The sequence below is a fragment of the Anopheles ziemanni genome, chromosome X (genome assembly GCF_943734765.1).
Source record: "Anopheles ziemanni chromosome X, idAnoZiCoDA_A2_x.2, whole genome shotgun sequence".
Lineage (NCBI taxonomy): Eukaryota > Metazoa > Arthropoda > Insecta > Diptera > Culicidae > Anopheles > Anopheles ziemanni.
This window is the reverse complement of record NC_080707.1, coordinates 11,961,063-11,986,009: the sequence shown is the minus strand read 5'-3', so window position 1 is coordinate 11,986,009 and position 24,947 is coordinate 11,961,063. Positions and strand designations below refer to the sequence as shown.

The window sequence follows — 24,947 nt, the reverse complement described above, 5'->3', positions numbered from 1 at the left end:
ATTATTTCAGAGCATCCAACTTTGAATGCCTAATTGCAAATCAAGACTTGTTTTACTCAGTTCTCATCATTTTTTTAAATGAAGTATTTGTGAACTTTTTTCTGCATATCCATTAAGTGGAATGATAGAAAACATCCCCTGTGGCGTTTCGTGTCGTTAGCAACTTCGGGGGAAGAAGATAATGTAACTCAATGTGAAGATTGATCGATTTTGATACGTTCGACTTTGATTGCCTGCCACTGCATATATAGTCTAGTTAGAAGAAACTTTTATTAATATTGCGAATCAATCATAAGTAAAATGTATAACATACCGTCCTATAATAGATCACAGTAACTCTCCTCGGAGAGAGGCCAAATCCTACTTGTGATATTGTACGCTACAAGAACATGTAAAAAGCGATACATCCCAAGTAACATTTTAAGTTTTTTCATGGTTCTAACGATGTTGTTCATGCTCATCATTAAGTCTCATCTTAAGAGTAAAATATCTTAAAGGCTGTGATAAAACCTTCATAAACCCGTTTTAAGTGTAAGAGGGCCCACTCTACAGAACGTTGTCAAAACCATCCCTTAAAATCTTTTCTAGACCAAAAATCACTATTTGGTTTTAAGAGAAGGTTTTAAGAAGGATTTAACAGCGTATTTACAGACTCTTCAAGTGTACTAAGATTTTAGACTTAATGAGCGATTTTATAGCTATCCTCAAAAGGTTTTAAGGATGTCAAAATTATAAAAACTATTTTGCCTGTTGAGAAACCTCTATAAAACCAATTGGACTTGGTACACTTGGCATGTTAAAACATTGATAAAACCTGTTAAAGTCTAATAGGTCTTGGAAATGTTACTTGGGATGTGATTCATCACTCATATGTTTTTTTCCGTCATGTTTGGTAGAACTTCTTCAGTGAAGTCTTTCGGTATCTTGTTTTCAGAACGCTTTTCGTTAGAGGTTTATTTTTGAATGTATTAACAACTGAACGGGGAATGCTTTCAGTATCGGATGAGTATAGAAAATCTATTGTTTTATCAAGGCTGTCTGAAAAACTAACCTCCAGTTGGTTATTTTAGCATCGTGTTGTAATATTTTCTGGCTTATGGTAGGTTGTCGAGATTCTATTTAGAAAGAATGAACTGCCATTTTATCCCGGCTACTGCGCGGCAGGTCCCTACCGTGTGCTGTTGATGGCAGTGGCACCACATTGTAGTGAATGCAAACACTGCGACAGTGGTTGAGCAAAAACAAAAGCCCCCGTTCAGTGCCGAGGGCACGCGGGGCCAAAATGGCATCGGATACAAGGCATTTGTTCGAGTACGACAGCTGCCCGTCGCCGGTACATCTCGCAGGCAGCGGTGGCCGCGGCGACCGTCAGGGTTCGTTACGCACATACGCAAAACGCGCTGCTCGCACGAACCGCCGTCGGTTGCAGAGAGCTCAAATGTCACAGCGCCAGCCCCGCGCTTCCTCCGTTGCGGCCTCGTTGCACGCGTCCTTCCTTTGTGATGATCCGCCGGATGATGTGCTGGTGTTTCTCTTTCTCCACCGATGCTAATTGGGGTTTGCGGGTCCGCTCTCTTCCCCCCCCCCCCCCCCCCCCCCCCCCCCCCGCCGTACCCGGTGGGGCCGGTAACTGGCCGGTTTGTTCACCTGAGTCACGGCACTTTGGTTGTAACGTGAGTGATTCGGTATTCCAAAGGTCAGCCGACTTACCGACCATGTGAAAAAGCGTATCACGCAGCACAGTAGAGTGTGAATCAAAAAGTGATTAGCATAGTTTACCCATCAGCCGATGGAAAACAATCTTTACAAAAACTGACAACCCGGGAACGTGGAAGTGGGATCTAGCAGATACGTCATCGTTGTTATGCGCCTACGTTACTACTTTCACAAGTCGACGCGTAGCGCGCAAAACTAGTTATTGAAGTACAGTGGAGGTTCTATTTGAACGGAACTACCATTTTCGATGATTCTACACGTACTTAGCTAGGTTCCCAAATCGTTTCTGGTATTCTAGTATGTATTCTAGTATGTATAAAATTAAAGTATAGTTTTCGTTCTATTGTTCAGTGTACATAATTACTCATACACCCTTGACCATACACCTTCTGATTAACATTTTTATGAATAGACAGTACGGCCCGCACCGTGAATATAAAAATAAAACAAGATGATATTTGCTATTAACTTATTGTGTAAATAAATCGGTTGTAAAGGAACTTCTGCAGAATGTTTTGTTTAAAGAATTTACTCCAAAGTTTGAAATAATAGATGGTACGATGTTTTAAGATGTAAAACGAAATATGAAATAACTTTGTAAGTAAAGAAGCCTCGACATCCGTACAGACTTCATAACAGAGACGTACAAAAAAGATTTTTCCAAGAGCTATTCCTCGTTAAATTCTTGTACAATAATGGATATTTTTGAAAGCGTTTCTAGTCTTTCTTTTACAAAATGTTTTACGAACCAGACTTTGCCGACCCCTGTACTGATAAAAATAACTGCTCATGCCGTAAGGCAAAGTATTCCACAATTTTCCCTTAGCAAATTAATATTGACAATCTTTGTAACAAGCTAAATTTGACCTGAATTTACTCTTTATTGCCGCCATTTTGTACCGCAATAAGAGTGAATCAACCGCAGTTGTACGGAATTACGCGTTCAATCAACATTCTTCGGAAAAGGGTTTCAACTTCCGATCCTCAACTCCGTGCCGGAAAAATGTTTCTCGTTCGCATGGTAATAAAATTACTATTGCATAGCAGCGGGGGGGAGAGGGGACACACACTTAGGGAGGTGTTCATGATGAGCGGCTGGGGCTGAAGATTTTTCCTAACTCAAGGGTGTTGGTTTTTTTTTCTCCCCTACGTTTCTCTTTCCAGTTGTCGATTTTGTTATTTCTTGCATTTTTGTAGAGGAAGTTACGTTACCCCTTTCGGTTTTTCGTGGTAACATATGCACGCAGAAACGCACACACACACACACACACGCGCACACACAATGATGATTAGTTCAGCATCTCCACGCATTCCCCCCCCCCCCCCCCCCTCTCCTCTTGCTGCACACTTTGGAGGGTCCCTCACGCCATATTCGATGCAAATGAAGAAATGAATTTCCATTTCGTTCGAACACGAAATGGCATTGGCGGAAAAGCGAAGGAGAAGGAGGAAGAAGAAGAAGAAAAGCTCGAAACCTGCCTCTTGAAGCTGTTTGCTATGCAACTCCCCAAACTTCCTTCACCACGGTTGGCACAGCATATCCGGAGAGCGTTGGGTTTCTTTTTTGCTGTTGCTTTTACGTGCATTTATCCGCACAGCGAGACCGAGACGTGGCTGGCTGGCTGGCTGGCTGGAAGCTGGAAAGCGAGTGTTGGTGGCGGTTACCACTTTCGGTTTCACTGGCAACGGGAGTTTTGAGTGCCCACTTGCTGCACCACGTGAGCCACTTGCACGCACCTAGTCGTTTTATGTAGATTACGATTGGTTTCCGTTTTGGCATCGACGGTGGATTACTGATAGCTGCTCGGGGTTTAGTTTGAGTGTTACCGCGCACATATAAGCACCGAGCGTTGGTGTCTCTATTTTTGTTTTATTTTATGTGCGTTTGATCGAAACGTGCGCCCTACATTTGCATTGCTCAAGCATATCGAACAATTCATACGTAACGTACCCGATCGTCGGACGATGCGTTCCTTATATTTAACCCCTATTGCATTACCTACGTGAGCAACAGCAATTGGTAATATCCCGAGCATCGTTAATCGATGAGATCACTAAAGCTACACAAATACAGATACAGTTTGTAGCTATCAATGGATTACTAGGACAAAATCATAAAGTAATTTTAAAGTTTTAAAAATAAACGAATTACTGCAAACGTTAAATAAAAATAAACGATAACGCAAACAGAACATTAACTAGCCAAAACAAAAATGTCATGAATGAAATGTAATACGAAACATTGAAACATGATGAAGCGTCCCAACAATTTGAAAAAATATCGCTAAAAAATTATGAATTCATTAAACCATGTTTCCAGAAAAGAGCCAGATGATTAAAAAAAAACAATCCAAAACCGCGGGCCAGCTACCATAAGCGATGTTTCAATGCTTTGAATGTAGTTTTAAAACCTTTTTCATTAGATTATCAGTTCTCTTTTTCAAACAGAAACATAGACATAATAAAAAATACAAAGTTTTACTTCTCATCGTAAATTTTGATACTTATTTTCGTTGAATTTTGTACTTTTTTAACATATTGTTTGTTTGCTATACTTTGAATAAATAACTTTTATTATATTCCAAGTTAATCATTTAGTCAGATTATGTTACCGTATCAATGTTTCTCTGTTATAATGTTATAAAAATAGCAAAGCTTAAAAGAATTTGGAAATTTTGTTTCGTAATGGTACCGAAAAATGTTTTCTTTAAAGTAGTTCAGGTTAGTTGCCTGGTATTTAACATCACGTTCAACAGTTTTAAAAGGAAATTAATTGCGATATCATGAATACATTTGAAAAGAATTCGGAAAGGTTTTGTTTGTACGTTGGTCTTAAATTTTCTTACGGGCCGGACTTTGCCGACCCCTGCATTAAACGGCCAAAATTCACTCTAAATACTTTTCGATAGGGCTATACTATATTTTTCATGATATAAAATGCTGGTTTAGGTTCCATAATGCTATTTCCGATATTGATTAAAGAACGCTTGATCGAAATACCGAAGAAAACTTAAGGATTCCCCAACAAGACCACGTTATGTCAATATGGTTTTAGTATCCAATGGCTATGACACGTTTGAAGTGAAGTTTTTAAGACGGACTACACAAATACTTCAAGTTGTCAACAATTGTAGACTTTATGGTCGGTTCTCTAGCTCTCTTTATAATGCTTTTACATTGTTTAAAAAGAAGTTATTTAAATTGATTTTACATCTTAAAAAGCCACATTGAATCGAATTTAACTCATTATACCCATACTAAACAAATGCTAAAACTTGTTTAAGGCTATTTCGTGTTGGATATGTTACTCCGAGTGACAGAACTGCGGGCCACTTCACAGCGTGCCGCCTGATTTCACCTTTCATCCCAAAAAAAAACCCGGATATGGTCTACTGCACTCCTTCCAGCCACTTCTAGACTAAATCAAATTCACATAGTGCTAACTTTCGCAATGGCAAAGCATTGGTACGAACCATATCCAGGTCGTGATCCGATCGCGCTACAAGCACCTTCCAAGAATTAAGGACAGTTGCGCGGATGGTTTGCTGTCTGAAAACTGGTTCAAGGTTTCTTATTTTTAAATGAAAGATGAAAAAACACAATAATCCTGCTCACAAATTAGTTGAGCCGTAGGGTTCGATGTTGATCCCAAAGCTCTTCGCTGTGCGATAAATATAAGTGATTATCTGGGTAGAAATGGTTATTTTATGATTTTCACCCGGCCCTAATGTCGCTGCAAATAAATTCATTCGAGTTTGCCTCTTCCAGGTCGAAAACCTGCCAATCTTACAAAAAGGCCAGCCAATACAAAAAGAGTGGCGACTTCTCCAAAGGTGTTTGCACCGTAACCACCTACGCCTCTTCGCGCTTGAGGCGGTTGGCCTATGTGATTTTTTGACTACAGGTCGAGCTCTAAGTCGTGAACGAGCGTTTGTATTTCGGTTGTTCGCATATTCGACCGGACACCATTTCGGTCGGACACTGTAGTGCTTATGTAATTAAATTTAGGTTCAGGTCCAGGTATATCGCTACAGGGAGAGAGTGCCTGTGTGTGTGTGTCGGATGATTCCCCTGAAGACAACCTGAAACCGCTGAACCGCTCGCTACTCGCCGAGGGTTGAATCGATCGATCCGCACCATTCTGGGAATCGGTGACTTTTAACGGACCCTCTCGACCTGATCCGAACACGATTTTGTTGGGGAGCTATGGAAAACGGCGGCGGTGTTCCAATTTCTACCCTCCCATATGCACCCCCCTGAACTGAAACGAGACGGGGCACGAGCAGTCGTGAGCAAGACAACCTTCGTTGACTGTCACTGTCAGTGGATGTACAAAATATGCCTGCCGAGAGGATCGATGCAATTTACCATCTATTTTTATCTGCTGAACACACCAGGCAGGGATAGAGAGAGTGAGGGGAAAGAGTCTCCACGTCAATATCTCACTATATTTCTTCTTCGCTTAGGAATTTTCGTATTTTTGCATCAATTCTTGGATTGCACCAAAGCTGTTAGCCATCAGTAGTATTATTAGGTGGAAGTTTGGACAGGTTGGAATCTCTGCACTTTGTTAGGTTTCGTCTTGATAGCAATCGTCTACTCCTTACCATCTTCCTCACAGATCCATTTTTCATAAGTACAGTGACCAAAGTTCCTGAAATACTGACCCCAATTTCTTAAATACTATTTATTAGGGGAAAGGGTGGTCAGATGCACCGTCACTATATAAACTAAAATGACATGCATGGCTAGCATATGTATAGTCTGACCGAACTATTTCTTTTGACAGTTGAATCAGAACTTCGGCGAAAACATTAATGTGCTATAATTTGTTCACGTTTCCTACACATTCTGTTGTGCATTCCAAGATTCCATGGATCCACACTTCAAAAAGGATCAATATACCTGTTGCGATTAGATTAGATTAGATATACAGCTTTGCTTTTCCATTGTATCCGTTGTACAGTTTGCGGCCCACCAGCAATACCGGCGAATGCGAGGGTACACACCGAGAAGGCGGAAGGGGCCAGCGGAGGCCTGAAGTCGGCCCGCTACGACTGCGACAGCGGCTACGAGCTGTTCGGCCCGGAGACGATCCGCTGTGATCCGGTGAAGGGCTGGGACCGGGAGCTTCCATTCTGTGGTAAGTACTCAGCAAATTGGTGCATGAAGTATGGTGAAATCAGCAAGACATTGATGGACTTGTGCTTCCTCCGGCAGGTACGAATGTGGCCTACCGTAAACCGGTGAACCAGTCATCGGCGACGAGGTCCGGCCCGGCGGGGTTCGCCAACGATGGCAAGCCCGGCAACCAGAACCCGGACGGGCAGGAGTGTTCCGAGACGCAGAAGGAGGTGTCACCCTGGTGGCGGGTGGATCTGCTCACGCCGGAAGCGGTGCGTGTGGTGCGACTAACCACGCGCGGCTGCTGCGGCCATCAGCCGCTCCAGGATCTGGAGATTCGTGTCGGTAATAGCAGCACCGACCTACAGCGCAATCCACTGTGCGCCTGGTACCCGGGCACGGTGGACGAGGGCACCACCAAGTCGTTCACCTGCGCCAGACCATTGATCGGTCAGTACGTGACAGTACAGCTCGTCGGCGTCGAGAGTAGCCTCAGCCTGTGCGAGGTGGAGGTATTCTCCAACGACGAGTTCTCTTCCGACCGATGCGCCTCGCCCAACCTCAGCGTCGACACGGTGCTGACGACGTTCGCGAAAACCTGCTACGAGTTCCACATCACGCGCGGCGAGAGTTTCGAAAAGGCACGGGCGGTCTGCCAGTCGCACGGTACGTCACGGTGGCCTTAGATTTCAAGTATCACACCTCAACTCCATCTCGTTCTTCGGTTCTTCGACAGGCGGCGATCTGATCCATGACTTCCGTGGCATCACCACGGACTACATCATATCGGAGCTGGAGCGCCGCAAGACCGACCTCCGGACGCAGCTCGTGTGGATCGGCGCCCAGAAGGAACCGGGCATAACGTCACGCACCTGGAAGTGGGTTAACGGTAGGTTCTAGCTTCCCCCAACCTTGAGCGTGCAAACATTTGGGTCAGCAGCACAGTCCAAACACAGTCCGGAAGGCCGAAAGACATCAGCACCAAAATTTGCACACAATCGCCCTCTCTCGACGGGGTCCATCATCATCGCTGTCCGAAGAGAGGTTTTTTTAATTAACCTTTTAGCATTTTGTGCCAACATCTACCATTTTGCGAGATGCGAAAAGCGATTGCTGATGAGGCAACATCCCTATTTTTTTTGTTCATGCAAATCTGCCAACCGTGTGCCCTTTCGGTAGAACAAGCAGAGGGTCGGGGGGGGGTTTCTCCGTTAGCTGTCAGGGAAAGTGAAGTCATAATTGACTGCTTACTAGCGTCGTTTTCAATGGAGCCGAGAGATAGACCTCAGAGCTCGGAGCATTGTGACAATGCTGGGAACGGAGCTTGGAGCCGGTTAAACGATGTAAACAATGGCGGCGGTCTCCCGGCGGTTAGAGCTCGGGATGATTAATGCGGCACAGAGACAACAGTACAGTTTATGACGCATTGATTAGAATGTTTTGCTACATAGCACTCTGCAGAGTCCAGCTTCTAGTTCGGAACGCCAAACACAAATGACATTAGAGACATGCGTTAGGGCCCGTTATTCCCAGCGCCTAATGAGAATCTTTCCCCCTATCACATCGCATTGTTCTGAACGACAACGCAGGTGACACGGTGATCAAACCAACCTGGGGCAAGGACCAGCCGAACAACTACAACGGCGAGCAGAACTGCGTCGTGCTGGACGGTGGCCGCAGCTGGCTGTGGAACGATGTCGGCTGCAATCTGGACTACCTCAACTACATCTGCCAGCACAGTCCGCTCGCGTGCGGGTCGCCGGACGCGCTGGTCAACACCACGGTCGTCGGGCGCAACTACTCGGTCGGTGCGAGCATCACGTACCGCTGCCCGGTCGGTCATTCCCTGATCGGAACGGAGGTGCGCACCTGCCAGCAGAATGGCGTCTGGAGCGGTGGTCCACCGACTTGCAAATGTAAGGTTTCCTATCCTTTGTGTGTGTTTTGGTTTCCTGCGTCCACTGACTATTGTGTATTCTTGCCCACAGATGTTGACTGCGGTACACTGCCGGACATTGAGCACGGCGGCATCATCCTGTCCGAGCAACGTACCAGTTTCGGGGTGCAGGCGTCCTACACCTGCCACGAGAACTACACGCTGATAGGCAACGAGAATCGTACGTGCGAGGCATCCGGATGGTCCGGGACGCAGCCAAAGTGCCTGGTCGACTGGTGCCCGGAACCGCCACCGATCCAGGGTGGCGCGATAAAGGTGTCGGGACGGCGTGCCGGTTCCACCGCGCTCTACACCTGCGACTACGGTTTCGTGCTGATCGGCGAGCCGGTGCTGTCGTGCGGGCTCGGTGGCAACTGGACGGGCAAGATACCGGTCTGCCGGTACGTGGACTGCGGCATGCCGGCGCGCCCGGATCGGGGCAACATACTGCTGCTGAACGACTCCACCACCGTCGGCTCGGTGGTGCGGTACTTCTGCGACGACGACTACTGGCTCGTTGGACCGCAGGAGCTGTTCTGCACGAAGGATGGCAAGTGGTCCGGCAATGCACCAGCTTGTGAATGTGAGTCACTAATGATGATTAGTTCCACCTCTTACCCCAACATAGGCTTGGGAATGTCTGAGTTATCTTAAGATATTTGTGGACCATTTCAAAGCAAAGCAGGAAATGGTAGTATCAGAGTGACCCTACACGGACAAGAACGGGCATCACTCTTTTCCTTGCGTACAGTGGTTTCTAGCAAATCTTATTGAAAAGTTCCAAGTTCTAGGATCATGAGAATTTCAGAACGTCAGAACCTCTATCTACTCTTTCTCCAAGGTACTTCCGGTAACAAGCCCCTCAGGAGTTAGAATATCAGTATCTGGTACACCATATATTTACCGATATCCATTGCAAGACACCCAGTACAGAATCAGACGGCATATACCGACTTCAACACAACCACCTTGTACTTTTTTTGGCCTTTTAATCTATGTCCGAGACTAAAACATTAAGGCTGCTGTCCTGTCTACTCACCACCACACACTTCTTTGTCGCCTTGCGATGATAACAGCAATCTGGGCACTGAATGTAAGCCCGGCGTCCAGAGCGACTCCCAGATAATTGACCTGGGAGATTCGTACATTTGTTTCTTTGTTGATAGTGTGTAGCCTGTTCTAGCATCCCGAGGCACCAAGTCTTTATTCAACAGGAACTCTGCCTGTTTCATGTCCATTCGCGATATGAATATTACTGTGTCATCAGCAAAAAGATACATCTCACCGGAACAGAAGACTAAATTCATGTCGTTTATATACATGACAAAACAAAGTTAGGCCAAAAATATTATCTTGTGCCATCCCACGTACGTTTCCAATCAAATCTGGGACAGATGTTTGGAACATTGTCCTTAGGGTTCTACCTGTTAGATAATCACTGAACCAACCGAATTTCCTACCCTCAACACCAAATCGTTTGATTTGGTCTCCTCTACAAAAGTATCCTCGACAAAAACACTACTGATACTACTTTCTTGCTCACCAGTGATCACCTGCGAAACACCGCACGTTCCGCCCGGCTCGTACGTCATAGGGTACGACTACAACATCCACTCGTCGATCCAGTACCACTGCGATCCGGGTCACATCCTGCGTGGCGAAGACACGCTCACCTGTCTCGAGTCCGGCCAGTGGAGTGGTGACGCGCCGGACTGCGTGTACGTCGACTGTGGGCCACTGACGCCGATCCCCTTCGGCTCCCATCGCTACCTGCAGAACACGACCTTCCTCGACTCGGAGGTGGTGTACTCGTGCGCCAACTCGCACCGGTTATCGGGCGTCAGCCGGCGCATCTGCCTCGACACAGGGCTCTGGAGCGAAACGGCACCGCGTTGCGAAGAGATACGGTGCACCGAGCCGACGCTGACCCCGCACAGCTTCGTCAGCGTAACCGGCAACGATCGGATGTACGGACGCACGCTCATTCGGACCTCCGACGCGACCGCCAGCGGTGCCCAGACGTTCAAGGTCGGTGCGCTGGCGAAGTATCGGTGCGAGCGGGGCTACAAGATCGTCGGCGAGGCGCTCATCACCTGCGAGGAAAACGGCCAGTGGAGTGGCGAAATACCGGAGTGTGTCTGTAAGTACAGCGACAGCCGCAACGCCTTTCCATTGGTCTAACATACTCTATGTCACATACACAGATGTCAACTGCGAAACACCCGCCGGCATTGCGAACGGCAAGGTTACGCTGGCAACGAACGCCACCTACTACGGAGCAGCCGCGATGTACGAATGCGACGGTAACTACAAGCTCGACGGCGTCTCGCGCCGCATCTGCCTGGAGGACGGTACTTGGGGCCACGAGCAGCCCCAGTGCGTGGAGATCACCTGCGACGAGCTGTCGTTCGCTGACGCCGCCCTGCTGGTCAACGCTGGCACGCGCAAGGTTGGCGTGCTGGCGGAGTTCAGCTGCAGCAAGGGTCGCTACATGGTGGGCAACGGTACGCGCACCTGTCTGCCGAACGGTCAATGGTCCGGCCGGAACCCCGTCTGCAAGTGTATGTGTTTGAGCTTCCTCTCCCCTCTCCCTCCCCAGCATCAGCAATCTAACACTCTTTACCATCTCTCCGAACAGTGATCGACTGTGGGCGACCGGCGGATATCGAAAACGGCCGGGTGATCGTGGTAAACGAATCGACCGTCTACGGTGGCTCCGCGGAGTACCACTGCGTACCGCACTACAACCGCATTGGCCCGTACCTGCGCAAGTGTATGGACGACGGCAAGTGGAGCGGCGAGGAGCCACGGTGCGAATGTGAGTATAGCAATCATCTTCCACAAGCTTTCCAGCAACCATTCACGCCATTTCGGCGTCGAAATTCTCTTGGCTTACAACAAACTACCTGCCTATCTCCTTTTTGTGTACTCCTGTGCACCTTGCTGTATAGAGTGCGTGCCGAATTCTTATATTAGATTTGAGAAAATTATATTCAGATAAATTCGACAGTATTAGAAAGGTTATCATGTAAGACAGAGGCGGAAACCCCAGAGGTCTTCCAGGCATTGACTATTTGCCCTAAATGTCTCTATAACAAAGGCCAAATTTTTACTGATCTTCTTATGAGAGCTTTAAATCTTTTATACAGGTTTTGCATCATATAGTCTTCATGTTTTTCAAAAGGAATACATTTAATAAATTTAGCTAAACGATTCCTTGATAGGGTAAAGAGTACCCCATTCAGGTTTTAAGATTCTTTTCCGAATTTAAGTGAACACTCGACGTGTTTCAGTTTGCTCCATCCATATAGAAATTCTGCGAACTGTATCTTTCCAACACATTCACCGCTCTCAAACAAAGTCCTTTGCGCTTACTCTAGAACAGGGGTCGGCAAAGTGCGGCCCGCGGGCCAAATCCGGCCCGCCAAATGATTTTATCCGGCCCATAAGAATATTTTAGTGCTTCATACAAAAAAACCAATTCCAATTTTTATCGGATTTGCCAGGTTTGTTTTCTTACCAAAAACGAAGATGAAAATTGTTTAACGAGGTGTTCCTGTTATATGTTTTTCGATAACATTTTAAATACTTTATCTTTTCCCACTTTTTATGTAACTTTGCTATTTAGTAAGTTCCTCTCTCCATTAGAAAGGGTTTGAAAACATTAAAGCATCGTTTAAAGTATCCGGCCCGCGCCTTCGGTTTCTCTTAAATCATCTGGCCCTTTTTGGAAAACGTGTGCCGATCCCTGCTCTAGAACGAAATAATATCACGGTGGATGACCGATCGCTCTCTTGTTCTCACAGCGTCACATTTTCTGCCAGTTAGTTATTGTTTTGATACCTGATACAATGTCATATTTATATTAATATTGTTATGCAAACATAAGAGGAGTGTTTTTTTTTGTAATTTACTATTCTCTGAGCTGTTTCACATGATGATAATGTTTCCCTTTCCAATTTGTTGCCGCAGTGATCGTGAACGATGCACAGGAAACGAATAGCCTCGGTACGGGCATCGCCATCGGAGCAGCGATCATCGTCATCCTGCTCATCCTGATCGGAGTGCTGTTTCTGCACCGCAACAAGGCGCGGCCGGTGAAGAACACCGAAAACGTGCAGGCCGCCGAGCACAAGGAGGACCAGAACGCGGCCGTCATGTCCTACTCGAGCCTGGAGAACGGTCGCCATAACTTCGATCTCACCAACCGCGGTGGCCTGGTCACGTTCAACACGTTTCATCAGGCCGGCGGACCGCACCCGCCGCCACCCAGTCAGCTGACGCACGGCAGCAGCAACAACAACAACCACCTTAGCAGTAGCATCAACAACAACAACAGCGTCAACAACAACAACGGCAGCCTGCGGGGCGGCGAAAACATCTACGACCAAATTCCGAGCGAACAGTTCTACGACGCGCCGTACGAGATGCGCACGAACGAGGAGGTGTACGAGCCGGAACCGACCAGCCGCGGGAACATCATCACCATCAACGGGGTGAGCGTCCGGTGAAGTGGCTGGGGTGCACTTGGCCGGCCATCTGCTAGTGCCGGCCTGCAAGCGCACGGTCGCCGGCGATCGTCTAGTTCCTTTGAGCAGAGTGGAGGGGGGTCCGTCCCCATCTGGCCGAGCGGTCTCGAACAGGAGAGGGTTTACCAAAGGGTCGTGGAGATGCGAACTCTTTTCATCCAGGTCCGGTGGATGATCCTGCCCAGCACCCAAAAATCCTGCCGAGGCTGTATGTGATCGATCGTCTGTAAAAATGTGTGGCCGGTATTGTGTATATGAGAGAGCGAGAGAAAGAAAGAGAGAGAAAGAGAGATAGAGTTACAATTGGAGCAACGCCAAATCTGCCTGCAAGTCTCGTTTTTTATCGCTATTATATCGCGTAGTTATCGCAAACGCTTTTTTTTTGTTAATGTGTTGCAAAGCTGCTTAAATTGATCGAGGATTTACAGATTGCAACCGGGCTGCTAGGAGCAACAGTTGGAAACCTGTGAGTTATAAAAAATTACGCAATGAAAATACACTAGGATAGATAGGATGGCATAAAAGAAAAAAAAACGGAGGGTCACGCAAACCGTTAGCTGTAAATAGAAACCATTACGAATTGTACTTTCGGAAACCTTTAGGAAGTTAGAAATGAATGAGAAATAGTGAAAGAAAAACAATAAATTAAACAATGCGTAGAAAAGTGAAAGCTTAGCTGCTAAAACGTTAAGTCAAATGCGGTCATAGAGCTGCATCGTATCAAGTACGCAAAGAGACAACACACACGCGCGCGCGTGCACACACACACACACACACACACACACACATGTGACACATATTCAGCACAAAACTAGCTCTAAGAGCCAACATAACTATGTTTTACGTTATTTTTTATCCTTGTAAATAACAGAAGGCTTACCAAGTTCGAGCTACGTTGCGGAATTCGTTACAGCAATCGAGAAATATAACAAAACAGTATCAACAATGTATATGGTTTTCGCTATGGCAGAAGTAAAGGGTATTTTAATGTACGGTAAGTACGAAGAATTCTTATTTGATCGGAGAAGAGCTCAAGTGTTAAATCTGGGTTATTGTCATTTTACTTTCTGGTAGTTTTGAAACGTTTGAAACCGGTACCGGACCTTTCAAACATTATGTACAATCGTTTGCATACTTCTAGGCGCACCTGTATCAAGAAAAGGAAACCAAACCCAATTTGGGCACAGTTATATTTAGATCATTCAGTTAAACTTTGGGGTTGTAAAATTGCTACACATTGTGAAATATCAATTTAAATTAATTAAAACTGTTCAAACGAGTATTAACAGTTGCCTGTAAGTTCATTCGACCCCAAACGTATGCAATATACATTGCTTTTGAAATGTCTGTTTTTCCAACAGACTTGCTCATGAAACATTAGGTTATAATTTCAAACTTTCTTAAAAAATGATAGTCAACGTAAGATGTTTATTTTAATGCACCAGATACGTTTTGTATTAAAAAATATAACACATAAGGTGCGATGTTCTCCAACGGACTTGTTTACCACAGTATATATACCAGTTTTATGATCAAACTTCACCGGTTCAAAAATGGATCGGTAAACTAACCATCATTAATGCATCAAAATAGTATATAATCAAATAGAGCTGTAACTTACTTGAAAAATCCATATAAAAGCAATTTATCTATCGTTATTAGTTTGGAAAATATATATTGCAACAGCGATTCAGAACTAGCTTTTGATTTTTGCTCAAGATGCGTATAGTAGTAGCTGTACACAGAACCTTTTCTCGACCGGTATATACAACGGCTACATCCAGCTGGTAGAGCTGACAGCTCATCGATTGCCATTTGTTTTTCGTCGATTAAACGTCAAACGAGCACTGTTCGGCTCGCAGGTGCAGCGGTCCTCGACGAGGAAAAACACAATTTTTATCGAAATTCTTTCATCGTTCCATCGCCCAGCCACTTGGGAAACAGTCGACTAGAGTAAGTGTGTAGGAAAAAGCGGCCTGCCGTTTCTGTTGATACCCGGACGGAAGTGCCTGACCCTTGTGGGTCGAGAGGAAATTTAACGAAATTATGTAATTTTTCGCTTCGTTTTACGTTGACAGCAGTGACAAAGTTCCTCGGAGCTTGGGTAATTCGCTTGTAGTAAATAAACGTATCCTTTCGACGGCATTTCAGCAAAATGCTTCGCCTGCCAGTTACACGGGCCCTTGCCCTCGGGGCACGGTACCCGGTGCAGACGATTGTGCGTACATCGGCCACTACACCGGCAAAGCTGCCGGAAAAGATCGAAGTGTTCGTCGACGACCAGTCCGTGATGGTGGACCCGGGCACCACCGTTCTGCAGGTAAAGCTCGTTCGTCCGTTGGACAAGTCGGTTGTGCCCCGTTTGTTTTATCATTATTTTCTGTTACAGGCTGCGGCCCAAGTTGGTGTTGAAATTCCCCGCTTTTGCTACCACGAACGTCTGGCCGTTGCCGGAAACTGTCGCATGTGTCTGGTGGAGGTGGAAAAGTCGCCCAAACCGGTGGCCGCCTGTGCCATGCCGGTGATGAAGGGTTGGCGCATCAAGACAAACTCGGAGATGACGCGCAAGGCACGCGAAGGCGTCATGGAGTTCCTGCTGATGAACCATCCGCTCGATTGTCCCATCTGCGACCAGGGCGGCGAGTGTGACCTGCAAGATCAGGCGATGGCGTTCGGTTCCGACCGTTCGCGCTTCACCGACATCAACCACACCGGCAAGCGTGCGGTCGAGGATAAGGATATCGGGCCACTGATCAAAACCATCATGACGCGCTGCATCCACTGCACGCGTTGCATTCGCTTCGCTTCGGAGGTGGCCGGCGTGGACGATCTCGGCACGACGGGCCGCGGTAACGATATGCAGATTGGGACGTACGTGGAGAAGTTCTTCTTGTCCGAGCTGTCCGGCAACGTGATTGACCTGTGCCCGGTCGGCGCACTCACCAACAAGCCGTACAGCTTCGTCGCGCGTCCCTGGGAGATCCGGAAGATCGAATCGATCGACGTGCTGGACGCGCTCGGCAGTAACATCGTCGTGAGCACGCGCACCGGCGAGGTGCTGCGCATACTGCCTCGCGAAAACGACGCTATTAACGAGGAATGGCTGTCGGACAAGTCGCGCTTCGCCTGCGACGGGCTGAAGCGTCAGCGATTGATTGCACCGATGCTGCGCAACCCGAGCGGCGATTTGGAGGCGGTCGAATGGGAGTCTGCCCTAATTACGATCGCGCAGGCACTGCGTGGTGCTCCAAAGGGAAAGGTGGCCGCAGTCGCGGGCGGCCTTGCCGACGCGGAGGCACTCGTCGCGCTGAAGGATCTGCTGAATCGTCTCGGCTCCGAGACGCTCTGCACCGAGCAAAAGTTCCCGACGGACGGCTCCGGAACGGACTTCCGCTCGAGCTACCTTCTCAACTCATCCATTGCCGCCTGCGAGGAGGCCGACCTGGTGCTGCTCGTCGGCACAAATCCACGTTACGAAGCGCCCCTCCTCAACACACGCCTACGCAAGGGCTACATCCACAACGAGCAAAACATTGCGCTCATCGGTCCAAAAGTGGACCTTTCCTACGACTATGAGGTTCTTTAGACTACTGTTTCGGATGATACTTTATTTAAGAAACTGGTACCTTTTTTAAACACTGGTTATTTTCTTTGCCAACAGCATTTGGGAAGCGACACCTCGTTGATTCGGGAGATTGCAAACGGAAACCATCCATTCGCCAAGAAGCTGAAGGAAGCCAAAAAGCCGCTCATCATCGTCGGCGCTAACCAACTCGCTCGAAAGGACGGCTCGTCGTTCCTGACCGCCCTGCATGTGTTTGCCAACTCCCTGTCGCCGGCGGATGTAAGTATACACCGATGGACTGAGATCGGTTAACCTTTTTCTTTCATCAACAATACCGTTAACCTTTTTATGGGCATTGGGGTTAAAACAAAAACACACAACGTATTTGATATAAATGTTATTCTCTCATTGGCAAGTTCAGTATCACGTTTCAAGTTCAAGAAAAACGTTTAAAAGTTAAAAAATTCAAATTAAAATACATTGAATCCGTACTTGGTACTCCGTTTCGATGCGTCACGCACTTCGAGATGCATTTTCAGTATTGCTTCTTCTGTGGGTCCAACGTTGCGAGTTGACGTACAGTGAATGCTTCGTAGTCGTTTAGAATTACAATGAAGCATTTTCGACAGACAGATTTGATTCGGTCTGGGGGAATTATCTGCAACAAGTAAAGATAGTTTCAATTTGCGCTCGCTCGCAAAGAAAGAGAAGAAATCACATACCTCCATTGCGTACAGCTCCTTTACCCACTGGCAAACGGCTGTACTGGATATGTCTTTCCAAAAAGTATCGTAACGGCTAGTTTCACCTAAACAAAACATACAGTGCTGCAATACTCCGTCTATGTCGTCCTCCATGATTCTTTTTCCATTAGCTAATACTACGTTCAAAAAGTTTCTACGCTCTTATTGAGTCGCTTGTTTTTTGTCAATGAAACACCTGCGCGTCTGTTAAGTCAAAGAGAGGCTGTACGGTACTGATATATCTTCGATACGAACAGTACAACTGTCATAATGCCGAGTTCAAACGGTTCAACGGAAAACCCTTTTCTATCATTGTATTCTCTAAACGAAAAGGTTAATTGATCTATTCTTGGTATTACACAGCATTCGTTGTTTCATTTTCGTATGAACAAAGTAATCAGATCTAAATGGAAACGGTACGAAAAGTATACCTCGCAAAGTTCCAAAATTGTAATACTGAAAAACCTCCTATGCACAGACGTTAAGCACTTTCGTCAAACTCTGGGTCAAGAATAAAATCTGGGTTTTTGCAATTAGTGCAATTCAAAATTTTCGCATTCCTGTGCGTCATGTCTGTCAATTTATCATACAGGGTACGGAAGTTGAAATCGATTCCTAAAGGTGATGAAATAGCAAACATGCATAAAATGCCTAGTGAAATCCAATAGCTGCAGTTATCGGTTGGTTTTGCTCGATATCTAATTTTGTGCTAAGTCTGTTCCTGTATCTAAATATCCATAGAAATCGAAGCAAGTATACTTGCTATAGGTTTGGTTTGTGTCCTCTGTAGAATGGAGAACACGCCTGAAATGAGCGTTCGAAAGCTTTGCATCGGGCAAAATATGAAACCGATTTTGTGCAGTAGATTGAAAAGTAAATCAAAAAGCCGGGTGTTAAACATGTTTCCTTTGGTTGCTTCCGTTGCAGAAAAATTGGAAGGTATGGAATGTGCTGCAAACGAACGCCGCCCAAACGGCTGCATTGGACGTGGGATACACGCCGGGCATGGATGCCGTGATTGAGCTACAGCCAAAGGTGCTGTTCTTGCTCGGAGCCGACGGCGGTGTGGTCGACAAGGAAAAACTCCCCAAGGATTGTTTCATCGTATACCAGGGCCATCACGGCGATGTCGGAGCGCAGCAGGCTCACGCTATCCTACCCGGTGCTGCGTACACCGAGAAACAGGGCACCTACGTAAACACAGAGGGCCGAGCCCAGCAGACGCTGGTGGCCGTCACGCCGCCGGGCCTGGCGCGTGAAGACTGGAAAATTCTGCGCGCTCTGTCCGAGGTGGCCGGCACGCCGCTTCCGTACGACAACCTGGACGAGCTGCGGGCTCGCTTGGAGGACGTCGCACCGCATTTGGTGCGCTACGGGCGACTGGAGGCGGCCAACTTCTTCAGCATCGCCGATGCGTTGCTGAAGAATGCGTCAGTGAGCTTCGACGGCAGCAAGGTGGACGTCGGCCAGAAGAAGTTGTCCGACTTCTTTATGACCGATCCGATTACGCGCGCCTCCCCGACCATGGCCAAGTGTGTTACGGCGGCGAAGAAGCAAGCAACCCAGGCGGCGCATTAGTCGGTGTCTGGTCGCCCGTTCGGTTTTGTTGTTTTTTTTGCTCCTTCCACGACACACGTTGAAGGTGATTTTGGTAATCGGAAATCCTGCGGTACGAACCACGTGAGCAAAAAGATAGAGGATATTTCAGCGTAGTTTATCGATTACCGATATTGCAAACCATTGTATTGACCGAAATGGATTCTTGTACAATAGTAAACGCCCGTTGCTAATCTACATTTCAATAAAAGCTCTAAAGAGCAGACACTCTACACTGCGTCCTATTTGTGAGTTTATTTCTATCCCTCGCCAAATCTACCATAGCACGGATACAAGGTAAAGGGCATCGATTTGAAGGTTTCGGAGAGGTTGTATTGCCGCCGAGAGGAGACACCGAAAAAATAAAACATATCACATGATTGTTTTCATCACTGCCCGTCGCTGTTTTATTAAATTAACATGTTTAAGTCTAGGCCAACTATTAACAGAAGTTCTACTCGCATAATTGTGGTAGGCTACCTGATAAATAAAATATTAATCAAACAAATCTTATCCAACATACCGGCATCATTGTTTCTTTACATTACTCATTACTCTTTACTGGAACATTATTGGCACCAGAGCGTGTTAAATATTGAAGCCCATATCCCGCATGCACTGCTTGTGCTTCTCTATAAGCTCACTACAGTTTTCCTCGCCGTTTTCCATTATGCTGAAAGTAGAATGATTCAAGGTCACAGTTATTATAAAAATCATTACATAATTATATTATTCATTCATACCATGCATCACGCGCTTTTTTCGTTTCGGGGCAAGCGCAACATGCTTTGCACTTCGGCTTTTCTTTGGTGGCCGATTTCGTCGGCTCTTCCGTTACGGAGGCGGCAACCACGGAAGGGAACGCACTGGCCGTATTTCCCATAGTTTCTAATATATTTTAGATGTACAACTGAATCCAATCCGATGACTGAGCACTGAAAGGATGCCTATGGAACCGGAAAGGATATTTTTCGGAAAATGAGACATTTAGCAAATAACACTCACTATACTGCATAGGCTTCTATTCATTTGTTTACCTACCAAAGGGGATCGGTCACAATTTACTTAAAGATTTCACAACGATTGCACAGACCGCATCAGTTGAGGCACATCCAAAATATTTCTGTGAAATGATTTTATGTTTCGTATTATAGTATGACAGTTATTTGACATCGCCAAGCGAACAAGATAAAGAACACAGGGGTTTTAAAATGGCAACGAAACTATGAACCTGCTACAGCAGATGAAATTGGAAGCAAGAATGAATACTACCTAGTTTCATAAAATAATTAATTTTAATAAGAATATCATAGTATCAAAACCATTGATTTATATACACCAGAATGTATTATAAATAAATTTAACTACAACAGCATCGAACTAGCGAACTTAAACGCATTTGTTTACAAAATACAAGCGGTCGGTTGTCAGTCTACAAATATTATTATTCAACTAATGCATGTGCTACTCTTTTGCTAAAATGTTTTACCGGCTTTCTTTACCAAAAGTGCTTAAAAGTCGCTATTGTTTATATATGACCAGAAATGTAACACTTTGCAGTTCCATACGAACACGAAATGCGCAAATTTCTTCCTCTCCACAACAACTTGCAACCGCGGATGATTTATACGACAAATGGCAAGATAAAATTCTCTACAGTTCATACCTCGACAGCATAACGCTCAAGATGGGCTACAGGCAGAACAAAATAATCGAGTCTAAAATGAAACGGTACGAAAAGTATTGCTCGCAACGATCCAAAGATGTCCAGCCGTTCCCCGTAGTCCTGAAGCAAATCGAACGGGACCAATTCGACCTGGTCGATACCGGAGAGGTTGATCCCGACGAAGCAAACCGCCAGCTAGACGCTTCCATGGTTTATCAGATGCCGTTCAGGCGGGTCGGCATGGCTGTGCCGAAGTCGACCGATATGGAGGAGGAACATGATAAAAAGCTAACCACCGGTGCGTGGATGTCCGATTACGAATACTACGACGAAGACGAGCAGAGCGATGCGGCTTCCTTCTATGGTACACCCGATCCTAAAGAACCGTCTTCACACATTCCTTGTGGAGGATGTGGCGCTCTTTTGCATTGCATAGAACCGAGCATTCCTGGCTATCTACCCAGTCAACTATTTAAAAGAAAATCTAAGGAGCAATTAATGGTAAGCTACACGAACACATCACCAACCAAGATGTAATCATGATGAAATATAATTAGGGTTAAAAGGTTCATTGTTATAATATTTCGTTACTCAAAAAGATATTAATCTAACAAAACTTGAACCTAAATTTTATAGTAAAGCAAGCAAGAGTTGAATACTTTTTCCAATGTATTTTTGGACGTACATTAAAATATGAAGAACCAAACATAATCAATTTCATAACCAACATTCTCACTTTCAGACGACAATTTGCCAACGGTGCCATTTTCTAAAACATTACAACATCGCCGTTAACGTGACCGTTTCACCCGAAGACTACATTGAGATGATATCATCAATCAAGGACAAGAAGGCTCTCGCTGTACTTCTAGTGGATCTGCTAGATTTTCCATGTTCGATCTGGCCAGGGCTTGCGGAGATTTTGGGACCGAACCGGCCGATCCTGGTAGCCGGTAACAAAGTCGATCTGCTACCACAGCCGTCCCGGGGGTACCTGGAAAATGTGAGGCAATGTTTAACGAAAAGTATTATCGATTCGGGGTTTGCTAGGAGCAACATCAAACACGTGTCGCTCATCTCCGCTAACACAGGCTACGGAGTGGAGGAGTTGATTACGCGAATCCACAACATCTGGGGCACCAGAGGGGACGTGTATCTGGTCGGTTGCACAAACGTTGGCAAAAGCACGCTGTTCAATGCGTTGCTTCGCTCCGATCTGTGTAAGGTGCTGGCGGCGGATCTGGTACAGCGCGCTACGGCAAGCCCGTGGCCAGGCACAACGATACGTATGCTGAAGTTTCCTATCCTACGACCTTCCGACTTTCGACTGTACCAGAGAACGCAACGGTTGCAGCAGCTTCGAGATGAACAACGAGCGGAACAGCAGCTTCGGCAGCAGCAGGCGAAAACTTCCGGCAACGCAAAGTACGCCACCTTGATCGGTCATATCGGGCGCACGTTTGAAAAGGAGAAACTCGAAAGCCACGACCATTTCTCAGTCACTCAGCGAACTGGAGGGGATGCACCTATACTTACGCTGAACGAGAAGAACGAACGGTACGTAAACAGCAAATGGTGCTACGATACGCCCGGCGTCGTCCAGCCGGATCAAATATTGGACCTCTTGACTACGGAAGAGATACTGCAAACCGTGCCGAAAGAGATAATACGGCCACGAACGTACTTGCTGAAGACGGGAATGACCATCTTCCTCGCAGGATTGGGCCGTTTGGATTACGTCAGCGGGCCAGACTCGATTCGTGTGATTCTCTACGCTGCCATGACGCTCCCCACGCTAATCTGCAACACCACGGATGCGGCCGCATTGTACACCAATTTGATCGGAACAGATATGCTGGGCGTACCGTACGGCACCGAAAATCGACTAGCAAACTGGCCCGCGCTAGAGAGCGCGCCGGACATACTGGTGCACGGTGCCGAGGACAAGCACCTGACTGTGTGTGACATTCTGCTCTCATCGGCGGGCTGGTTTGGTATTAATCTGCCGAGGGATGCGGAAGCCGTGTTTCGCGCGTGGACACCGAATCGAAGAGGCGTGCACGTGCGCCTGCCAGCGCTACTACCGACCGGCTTGGCCCTGCGCGGAAAACGGATACGAGGGTCGCTAGCGTATCGCGTTGGAGCGGCTTTTAAGGCGAAGTAGTAATAAGTAGGCGACTACACGTTTAGCAAATAAAGTTATTTAAACAATTTAGTTCCATATTTCTCTTTGCACAGTTCAACAGTACCATAAATGTATAGGAGGCGCCGTTCGAGCGCGTCATAATGTTCTTTGGTTAGCAGTGGCTTTAGCAAATCTAGTTCGTTCATTGCACGAAGCGTATCGGTTAATGCTCCACCGGAAAATAAGAGTAGTCTTTCCCATGTTGTCCTTCGAACGCTGAAAAGAACGAAAGGAGGTTAGAAAGAACTGTATGTGATGTGAATTTTGAACAATACAACCAACTACCCGGGTTAGTTAACAAATATATAGTTTGGAGATTTACTTACATACAACACTGATATAAGGGCGCCAATATGTCCATATGGTCGACGTACGGATTTCCGAATCCCTTCCCGTTGTCAAGCAACAACAGGCGACCATCTCGCGTTTCGTAATGATGTCGGTCACCGTTTTGAATGAGAAAATCGAACAGTGCTGCATCAATCAGATCTAGCAGTGCCTCGAGGGTGAGTTTCTTCCGAACCAGCGAGCAGTAGTTGTCGTTCTTTTCCCACGCAGCTAGCACACTATTGTCGTAGGTTCGCTGCCACGGGGATCGGAGTTTGTTGATTTTACCAGGGATTGTGTATAAAACGGCACCCTCCAGCAGGCCGCTGTCCGGGTCGTCACACACCATTTCGTCGCTGTTACAGTAGTAGCACACGCCGTATATACATTGTCGATTATTTACAACTATGGAAACATATTTGCAATACGTTATTCAAGTAAAATGCTATCTTTAGTACTATCTTTACATACTCGGCATAGATATTTGTAGCTCCGGAGCCGTCCGTGAGACATGATCCCGAAGTGAAAATCTTCTTCCCGCTACGATCGGGCTCGAACGAAGGTTTAAGATCATGGCCAGATGGAAGCTGACTATTTCGGAGTTGTGACGATCCTTGCCGGAGTACACCGTCCCGTTGATGACCTCCTCACGATTGTACCATTTCGGTTTGAAAAGAACGTGTTGCGACTGGGCAAACTCGAACACCAGCTTCAGTTGGGTCCCTCGCTGAGAATTCTTAATCCGCAGTATCGGCTCGGTTGCGATAGCATTTATCACAGCCCCGACCAATTTCTCGTTTCCAGGGACCACCTCGTTTGCTTTAGGCCACTGCAAAGTGGACAAGTGAAAAGTTTAATATTGCATCTGCTGTGTCAGCAATTGCTGCATTGCGAACATACATACCGAGTTTGCCGTTTTCCATATAGTGCTGATATTGTACGGTTTCGGTTCGACGCAGGCGACCAGCTCCTGTTTGAGTTGGACATACTTTGGATTCCTATTTCTAAAAGCAGGTTTCAGCACTCCCGCCGTGCGCATTATCGCACTTTGTACTAAGTGGGCATTGCCTGGCAAATCTCTGCTTTGTGCCACCTTCGATGGCTTCACTTTATTGGAACCTGGCTTGCCATTACTATGGCCTACAACACCATCATCTAGCGGTGTGGTTGATTGTAAGTGATTGATGAAATATACATTTAAACTATAGTAGATCACAAACGTCAAACATAACAAAAGAATTATATTGTAAAAACTAGTTTTCGTCATCTGACTTTCATTGAATTTACAATTAAAACGATTAGTAAGCACTGTTCCAAATTCGACCCTTTTCTCTCACCCTGTGCGAAGTGTTTTGCAACAAATGTCAATGCACAATGGATTTACGGGCTCCAGGTTGTGACATACGGCATCGGTGGTAAACGATTGTCAACTTTTTTAGTAGGGTACATAAGTGAGTTCGACAAAGTTGGGTGAAGCACGGTTCATGAAATGATTTCAATTTATTTTCTACGCTTTTCAATAATTTAAATTTACATCAAAAGGTCGTCTTCGAAAATAAT

At 46.2% G+C, this 24,947-nt stretch overlaps 4 protein-coding genes across 4 annotated transcripts in view; 3 read left to right on the top strand and 1 right to left on the bottom strand.

Moving 5' to 3' along the window:
- The window catches only part of LOC131291074 (sushi, von Willebrand factor type A, EGF and pentraxin domain-containing protein 1), a 29,560-nt gene extending 16,273 nt beyond the window's left edge, over positions 1–13,287 (top strand). The window contains exons 2-10 of the mRNA XM_058320263.1: positions 6,683–6,859; positions 6,937–7,506; positions 7,577–7,729; positions 8,430–8,756; positions 8,829–9,359; positions 10,323–10,916; positions 10,981–11,337; positions 11,415–11,594; positions 12,749–13,287. Of these exons, the coding sequence (XP_058176246.1) occupies positions 6,683–6,859; positions 6,937–7,506; positions 7,577–7,729; positions 8,430–8,756; positions 8,829–9,359; positions 10,323–10,916; positions 10,981–11,337; positions 11,415–11,594; positions 12,749–13,287 (3,428 nt within the window). The remainder of the gene's footprint in view (positions 1–6,682; positions 6,860–6,936; positions 7,507–7,576; positions 7,730–8,429; positions 8,757–8,828; positions 9,360–10,322; positions 10,917–10,980; positions 11,338–11,414; positions 11,595–12,748) is intronic.
- A 1,865-nt stretch (positions 13,288–15,152) lies between these two features.
- On the top strand, positions 15,153–19,435 carry LOC131290345 (NADH-ubiquinone oxidoreductase 75 kDa subunit, mitochondrial-like). The gene is made up of 5 exons (XM_058319494.1): positions 15,153–15,258; positions 15,457–15,625; positions 15,695–16,882; positions 16,967–17,143; positions 18,541–19,435. The coding sequence occupies exons 2-5, from the start codon at positions 15,461–15,463 to the stop codon at positions 19,189–19,191; spliced, it is 2,181 nt and encodes a 726-aa protein (XP_058175477.1). The 5' UTR covers positions 15,153–15,258; positions 15,457–15,460; the 3' UTR covers positions 19,192–19,435.
- A 1,299-nt stretch (positions 19,436–20,734) lies between these two features.
- On the top strand, positions 20,735–23,039 carry LOC131290350 (nitric oxide-associated protein 1). Its single transcript, XM_058319500.1, has 2 exons — positions 20,735–21,376; positions 21,618–23,039. The coding sequence occupies exons 1-2, from the start codon at positions 20,744–20,746 to the stop codon at positions 23,037–23,039; spliced, it is 2,055 nt and encodes a 684-aa protein (XP_058175483.1). The 5' UTR covers positions 20,735–20,743.
- Positions 23,040–23,060: 21 nt separating this feature from the next.
- Positions 23,061–24,726, bottom strand: LOC131290349 (glycosaminoglycan xylosylkinase homolog). The gene is made up of 4 exons (XM_058319499.1): positions 24,292–24,726; positions 23,859–24,216; positions 23,387–23,792; positions 23,061–23,276 (listed from the first exon to the last, which is right to left on the bottom strand). The coding sequence occupies exons 1-4, from the start codon at positions 24,652–24,654 to the stop codon at positions 23,075–23,077; spliced, it is 1,329 nt and encodes a 442-aa protein (XP_058175482.1). The 5' UTR covers positions 24,655–24,726; the 3' UTR covers positions 23,061–23,074.
- Between the last annotated feature and the right edge of the window lie 221 nt (positions 24,727–24,947).

What these genes read in the sequence shown, in the direction of transcription:
- LOC131290345 (XM_058319494.1), top strand. Translation starts at nt 15,461, where the DNA reads ATGCTTCGCCTGCCAGTTACACGGGCCCTTGCCCTCGGGGCACGGTAC. An exon ending in ACCTTTCCTACGACTATGAG is followed by an intron (nt 16,883 to 16,966) that starts GTTCTTTAGACT and finishes CTTTGCCAACAG; the next exon opens with CATTTGGGAAGCGACACCTC. An exon ending in TTGCCAACTCCCTGTCGCCG is followed by an intron (nt 17,144 to 18,540) that starts GCGGATGTAAGT and finishes CTTCCGTTGCAG; the next exon opens with AAAAATTGGAAGGTATGGAA.
- LOC131290350 (XM_058319500.1), top strand. Translation starts at nt 20,744, where the DNA reads ATGACCAGAAATGTAACACTTTGCAGTTCCATACGAACACGAAATGCG. An exon ending in AATCTAAGGAGCAATTAATG is followed by an intron (nt 21,377 to 21,617) that starts GTAAGCTACACG and finishes TCTCACTTTCAG; the next exon opens with ACGACAATTTGCCAACGGTG.
- LOC131290349 (XM_058319499.1), bottom strand. Translation starts at nt 24,654, where the DNA reads ATGACGAAAACTAGTTTTTACAATATAATTCTTTTGTTATGTTTGACG. An exon ending in GCTACAAATATCTATGCCGA is followed by an intron (nt 23,793 to 23,858) that starts GTATGTAAAGAT and finishes ATGTTTCCATAG; the next exon opens with TTGTAAATAATCGACAATGT. An exon ending in CCCTTATATCAGTGTTGTAT is followed by an intron (nt 23,277 to 23,386) that starts GTAAGTAAATCT and finishes CGTTCTTTTCAG; the next exon opens with CGTTCGAAGGACAACATGGG.